Source organism: Halichoeres trimaculatus, unplaced genomic scaffold, assembly GCF_033239565.1.
Source record: "Halichoeres trimaculatus isolate MK-OKI-2021-1 unplaced genomic scaffold, fHalTri1.1 fHalTri1_scaffold_16, whole genome shotgun sequence".
In the NCBI taxonomy this organism is placed as follows: Eukaryota; Metazoa; Chordata; class Actinopteri; order Labriformes; family Labridae; genus Halichoeres; species Halichoeres trimaculatus.
The window spans coordinates 10401544-10408741 of NW_027437194.1; the positions used below are offsets into that span (position 1 = coordinate 10401544).

General features: G+C 38.9%; 1 protein-coding gene across 1 annotated transcript; it reads right to left on the reverse strand.

Annotated features, from left to right (window-relative positions):
• Positions 1-1254: 1254 nt before the first annotated feature.
• Positions 1255-3414, reverse strand: LOC141805701 (uncharacterized). The gene is made up of 2 exons (XM_074690875.1): positions 3123-3414; positions 1255-2712 (listed from the first exon to the last, which is right to left on the reverse strand). The coding sequence occupies exons 1-2, from the start codon at positions 3128-3130 to the stop codon at positions 1494-1496; spliced, it is 1227 nt and encodes a 408-aa protein (XP_074546976.1). The 5' UTR covers positions 3131-3414; the 3' UTR covers positions 1255-1493.
• Between the last annotated feature and the right edge of the window lie 3784 nt (positions 3415-7198).

A 7198-nucleotide genomic window follows, 5' to 3' on the forward strand; every position in this document is an offset into this window, starting at 1 on the left:
CAGAGGAGTGAGCAAGTGTAATGGATAACTTTACTGCACTGTTGTACAACATGTATCTATAGAACATGTTTCTACAGCACATTCTATACAACATGTAATACCAAATGTTTCTTACCACATTTCTATACCATATTTCTATACACACAAAAAGCACCTAGGTTACTTTGTCAACTCAACAGCTGGGTTTCAAAATCTTTAACCCATAATGTTTTTTTTATATTTGACTTGGATTATTTTTGTGCAACTCAAGCACTAAGTTTTAATCCCTCAACCCTCTATTACAGGGATCTCCAACTCCTACCCTGGAGGGCTGAGAAGCTGCAGGTTTTCCGTCTAACCAAAAACTCCACCCGCTGATTTCACTGATTAGTCCCTGCTCTCTGCTTGAAGGTGAGGTAATCAGTGAAATCAGCGGGTGGAGTTTTTGGTTGGAAAGAAAACCTGCAGCCTCTCGGCCCCCCAGGGTAGGAATTGAAGAACCCTGCTCTATTACATTGGCTGATCCAGCACCTTGGTTGTTTGTAATTCGAACTTTAACTTTTGTTCTTCATTTCTTTCATTGTTTGTTTTGTCTCTATCTTTGCTTTTTTCTTTCTTTTTTTACTTTCTTTCTTTCTCTGATCCTTTTTGCTTTTTTAATTCCTTTTTTCTTTCTTCCTTTTATTCATCCTTCCCTTTTTAATTTTTCTTTGATTTTCCCATTTTTTCTTTTCTTTCCATTTGTTTTCTTTTTTTAAGTTAATTTTCTTATTTTGTCAGTCTGTCATTCTTAATTCTGTCTTCTTTGAATCTTCCCTCATTTTTTCTTAAGTTAATTTTTTTGTTCCTCTTTCTTCTCCTTTGTTTTTTTTCTTTCTGCCCCACTCTTACTGTTTGACTGTCATTATTTGACTCTTCATTCTCTCTTCCTTTTTTCATTTTCTTCTTTATTTTCTTTCGACTTTCTTTGACTCTTTGATTCCTCCTTCCTTACTTCCTTTCATTCATTTTCCTTATCATCCATTTTTTATTTTTCTTTCTCAGATCTCTGCATCCATATAAGTATCTCAGTCGTTATACTGGAATACCTTTCTGTTTATGTAAGGCCTTGAAAACTGGCTCTTAGGTTCATTCTCGGCTTGGAGGGGTGGCTTCCTCACTTGTTGATGCATCCTCAGCACTTTGTATCCCTGCCTCCTGACACAGCCCCACACACTCATGTCTTCCTGTACAAAACTCATTCAAAGAAGTTTGATGCATCCATTTTTCATCTTTATTATGACATTTAACATACCATTTGACTGCCACACATTCACGCACAGTGCAGGTGCTTTTCACCTGATTAATTAATGAAAATTATTAATGAAAATGATTCAGTTCAGTCTCAGATACAGCTTACGTCCAATTCCAGTCCTACATTACTGAAACGTAGATTACTTGTTTAACTGATGAGCAGTCTGGTGTTAACGAGCAAACGTGATAACTTTTAAAGCTCATCCTCTTTAGTCCAGTGCCTAAGGTCTTGTATACCTTATCCCTGCCTCGATACCATGATCTACTCGACTCTTGATTACTTTCAGTTTCTGGATCTTCTCCGTGTCTCCTCTCTCCTCCATCATCTTAATCAGGAAGTCCAAGTGGACATGAGTGGACAGCGAATCAGCATTCAGGGCAATCTGCTCCAGACGAACTATGTGTTGGAAGGACTCCTCCAACCATTTAGATTTCTCCATTCGACATACCCCAAAAGACATGAGCCTGAGGATCAAAGACCAGCTCCCATCAGATCCTTGGGTCTCTCTATGTTTTTCTTCAATAAACTCAACTTTTTCTTTTAGGTTTTTAATGCACACTTTTAACCTCATCCTCTCATTCATAACCTCTACAGTCATCTGCAGACTGACAGGCTCAGATTTACTCAGGAAGTCTGCAAACTGCCTCATTCCTTTCATTGAGATCCTGTCTGCATGTTCGAGGGCATCTGGGTCTTCTTCTCTGTCTTCTGTCTGGCAGTTATCAAACAGGAAGTAAACAGGCTGACTCTTTTCATCTTTAGCACACTTAACGTTTGCAACCTCAAGGGCTTTCAGGACATTTGCCGGTTTCCTCCCTGGTGAGTGTGTTACGAGGGCAACGATGCTGTCCGCCATGTTTCTTCCAAACAAGGACAACACGGAATTGAAAATGTAGCTCTGGCGGTCAGAAAGTCGATTTGTGGAGGCTTTCAGCACTAGACCCACTGCACTAAGTTCGTGAACTCCACCCTCTGAGTGAAAAAGCTCTAACAACCTTTGACTGACAATGTCATCATGGCTAACCCCTCTGGTGTCTCCATATCCAGGAGTATCAATGATGGTCAGAGAGTAGGGCAGAGTTTTACCCTCAAAGCCAAAGATCTCATACACAGTCACATCTGAAGTCTGACTTTCACTCTGACATCCCGTCATTTCTTCAACAATCTCAAACCAGATGTTGTCTTCCCACTTCACCCCCATGGCATAGTTGACCAGGGCGTTGATCAGAGTAGATTTACCTGTTCCTGTTTCCCCCACAAGCAGGACAGTCTTCTTTGTCTGATGTGTCTCAGTTTCATTTCTAGTCGAGCTTTTCTTTCCAATAGTCATTCTTGTCACATTTCCAATCATCTCTTTCTTTGGCTTCAGCTTGTAGACTGCGGGAGATCCTGACTGAGAGAGAACTGCGGAGATAGTTTTAAAAATGTTTGAAGTGTCCCTGTGAAAGAATAAAAAAATTAACAAACAACTGATAAAAGGTAGAAATACAAAGACAGCTACAATTAAAAAATATATAGGAAACTGAATTTACAGCAAATCATTTAAAGACTCACTGCATAACTAAAAATAAAAATAAAAATAATAATAATAATAATAATAATAACAATAATAATAATAATAATAATAATATAATAATAATAATAATATAATAATAATAATAATAATAATAATAATAATAATAATAATAATAATAATAATAATAATAATAATAATAATCATAATGATGATGTACATTAATCTGTAGTGGAGAATTTAGTGTTTTTACTCTTCCTGATTCTTTATACCTTTTATAGTAACCTATCTTTGTTATTTGGATTATTGATACACAGTAAAGTTAACTGTACTCACATTGCCATGGTTGCGGCTTCACTGGAGCTGGATGATAGAGCAGCTGATCTGTTATCTTGAGGAAAACAAATAGAATCCAAGCATCAGAGAATCATCTCCCTCAAACACATGTTTTTTGTCTCTATAGAAACTAGATTCACTCGTTTGCAGCCTTTGATTGATGATTAGAATCCCCACTTTGGGGATGACATGATCATGTGACTCTTGTCATTACTGAACATTTCTAGATGCTCCTGCTGTAAGTATCTGAATTAGTTGTGTTCCATGTGTTCCTGCCTGCCATCTCACTTCAGGGACCACTCTCATTCTGAGGAGGCAGGAAAAACAGAGAGCAGTCTGCCGTTTATCGGCAGGAGGGGGCTGACACTCTCAAGTCACATGACTTACTAGAAACAGTCTCACATCCTCCAGTTGTACTTACTGTTTTACTGATGAAATTGAGCCAAAGCAAAAAAAAAAAAAATAAAACAAAGTTAAAAAAAAAAAAGTATGAAGCATGTGAGGTCAAAGAATCAGGGACTGTCCATTCAGTTAGAGAAAGGGTATTTTTTAAAGAGAACGGTTTAAAGCCTTTTTTTAAGGGATCCAGATGGCTGTGGCGCCCTCAGGTGTTCAGAAAGAGTATTTTGTGGGTATGGAGCAGAGGTTGAGCAGAAACTCCCTATAGGTGTATCTCACTAAATGAGATTATGATGGAAACATTTCATCAATTTCATTTCACTAGCTCAAATCAAAAAGCAAAGCTCATAATACAGATTCAGTCCTCACAGAGAGTTTTACTTGTAATGGTTATGTCTGCAAGTTCCCTATAATCCAAATCAGGATCTATCGAAGTTAAATTAGATAGTAAGAAAAAATAATATTGTAAATGAACAGTGACAAACGATATGCAGAGTTCTGATCACAGAATTAAGAACAAACTGGAAACACCTTTAAATGGTTTCTTTTAAGGTGCGTTTCAACCGTCTGAACATGGGTCCAAATTGAGGTCTGAGGGATAAATTGACCTCTGAAAACAGCCCAGCCTGGAGGGATGCATCATGCTAAAAGTCATCAATCAGCGGGCTCCTCTTAAAGCTGAAACATGACTCATTCTATCAGTCTTCATGGTTTAAACAGGGGAGCGGTCTGTCAGTTGTTTCTCCACTTGAAGCTGTTTGAGGATTTTAGAAACAGCTTCAACCAGCTTTAGACGGCTTTGTCTATAAAACTCCATCAAAACCAGCACAGGCTGTATGCTAACAGGGTAACTGCTTGTCTGTCTCTTTCTTTCTTCGTCATGTCATTGTGCTGTTTTGCATCATTTACTTGGGTCAGACAAAAAAATGGGCCACAGGCACTATTTAGTTCTTGAGACTGTTTCAATAGGAACAAAAAGTTCCTGGACCCTATGGTGGAAACTATTTCAGTCAGCGACACGACCATGGTGAAGACTGCTGACAGTCGTTGACACAGGTCGGACCACTCTTGAACCAGAGACCACGTCAGGTCTCCGGTCCAAGGAGGAAAAGAACTGGACTATAGCTCAGTGTTCGAAAGTCCTTTTTTCACATTAATGTTTCTTTGTGGATCAAGGACCTCTAGGTCTGGAAGAAGAGCGGAGTGACTCAGAATCCAAGCTGCTTGAAGACCAGAGTAAAGTTTCTGCAGTCAACAATGGGTTGCGGGGCCATGTCATCTGCTGCTGTTGTTGGTCCGATGGGTTTTCTGAAGTTCAGAGTCAACGCAGACATTTACCAGGTCATAGTTTTATTTATATTTAATTATCTAACTTTATCAGATACTGAATTCAAGGTTTTCATAACTGTGAGCTGTTATCATCACTATCAAAGAAATGAACACTGAATCAAAGTCACAAAAAGTTGTTATACCCACTCCACAGTCCGTTTCACCTAAGGCAATCCAAGTGCATGCAGGGACGTGTCTTGCCACTAGGGGGACTTAAAATATAACAATCACTAGAGACATGAAAAGGAGTGCATGGAACTCAGCTCCATAGACGATATAGATTTTTTTTGTTGTTGTTGTTGTTGTTTTTAATGGTTTGTTTTTTTTAATAGTATTTTTAAAAAAGTGATGCAGAGAATCCACATGCTCAGGAAGTAAAATGATTTAATGGGAATTCGAAAAGACTCCTCAAAGTGTTTCTGTCTTTCAACTTAGTGGCATGGATATGAAATGTAAAGACCCAAGAGCAATTAAATGACTTTTTTTTTTTAAGAGTTAAACTGAAATAGAATAGAATAGAACAGAATAGAATATTCTTTTATTGACCCCCCTTGGGGGAAACTTTTTTTTTGTCACAGCAGCTCACAAAAAAAAACAAAGTGCAGTAATGCGATAACATTAAAAATAGAATGCGATGATAGAATATAACATTAGAAATTTGAAGAAATATAAAGAAATATAGAAATATAGAAAAGTGAAAAATATTACTATTTACATGTTTATATTGGTGCGAGATATATACAAAGATTGCTTTTTGACAGTGAAAATTTACAATGAGTACTGGTACGGAGTGCAAAAGACATGTATTTATTGAATGCTTGATGTCATACTGGTGAGGGTTCAGGTGTGTTTGTTGTAAAGTCTTATTGCAGAAGGGAGGAATGACCCGTGGTAGCGCTCTATCTTGCAGGGTGGTAGTCTGAGACTGCTGCTGAAGGAGCTGCTCAAGTCCCCCACAGTCTCATGTAGTGGGTGAGAGGGATTGTCCATAATGGATGTAAGTTTTGTCAGCATCCTCTTCTCCTCCTCTCAAAATCTACCCTTTTAAGTGTCAGGCTTTGTGATTTTCACATTTGATCATCAGACTAAATTATCTGCGGAGATGTCAATGACTCCATGCTCTGGTACTTTCTAATGACACAATTTTTGTGAACAGTGACCTAAAAGTCACTTAAGCTACATTTGGACCAGAGGGTCCAGGAACTTTTACCTTCTGTTAAACCATTCCCTACAGCTACATAGTTCCTGTGGCCCATTGTTTGTCTGAGGATACAAAACAGCACCTCACCAGCAGAGGGCAGTACAACTACAACCCCCAAGGTCCCTGGACCTTTGAAAAGTACTACCTCAAAGGGAGGGCCTTTTTCAGGGATAAGTTTATCCCCCAGAACTAAATTTAGATCCTAGTTCTGGAGGTCTAAGCTTTAAAGTGGTTTGCTGTTGAAGAATTTCCCATGTTGAGGAGTGGTTGAATAAAATGTTTCATTGACGTCCTCCGTCAGTCATGCAGACTCTGCTCCGAACTTCCTGCTCTGCTCAAGTGTTAATCTGATCTCCCAGCCCCGCTGACATTGATTTATTTACAGTGTTTCCCTATAACACACACACACACAAACACACACTACAACCCTTAGTGTGTGTGGGGCCTGGCAGACGATCCTGTTAGTAAATGAATGGGTGATTGATGGACTGAAGCTCCAGAGCAAATTACCCCCTGAGGCTAAGCTGCTGCCCTCAGTCCCCCCCCCCAACTTCAACACACACCCTCACACACGCCCACACACACACACACTCTCACTGCTCCCCCCCTTCTTATCAGCCCTCCCTGTCACAGGTACCACGAATAGTCTCTGTCACACCTCCCTCGATGCAGGAAAGGCTTTAAACTGATGGTGTGTGAACAGAATCAACACACACTTAAACCAAGTACGATAAATGATGATACTCTTGTTTGAACAACTTTCTTTTCCAAAATCATGATCTTCTTGTTTATTCACAACTTTTATTTTGGATTTTACTTTTGGTTAACTAAATGGTGTACAGCCAAACAAAATGTTGATGCATCCATCTTTAGATTCAAAAAATGAAAATAACTGAATGTGGATCATTGAAATTTTACGCTCTGAGGGGCTTTTCACCTTTAGTTATCTCTGTTGTTGTCATTTGTTAATGGGCACAGGGTGTGTATGTGTATGTATATGTGTATGTGTATGTGTATGTGTATGTGTATGTGTATGTGTATGTGTATGTGTATATGTATGTGCATGAGTGTGTGTGATTGGCTCCAACATTGTCTCATTTCCTCTGTTTCTGAGCTGTAATGAGCTCTGAGCTGTGTAAACATGCAC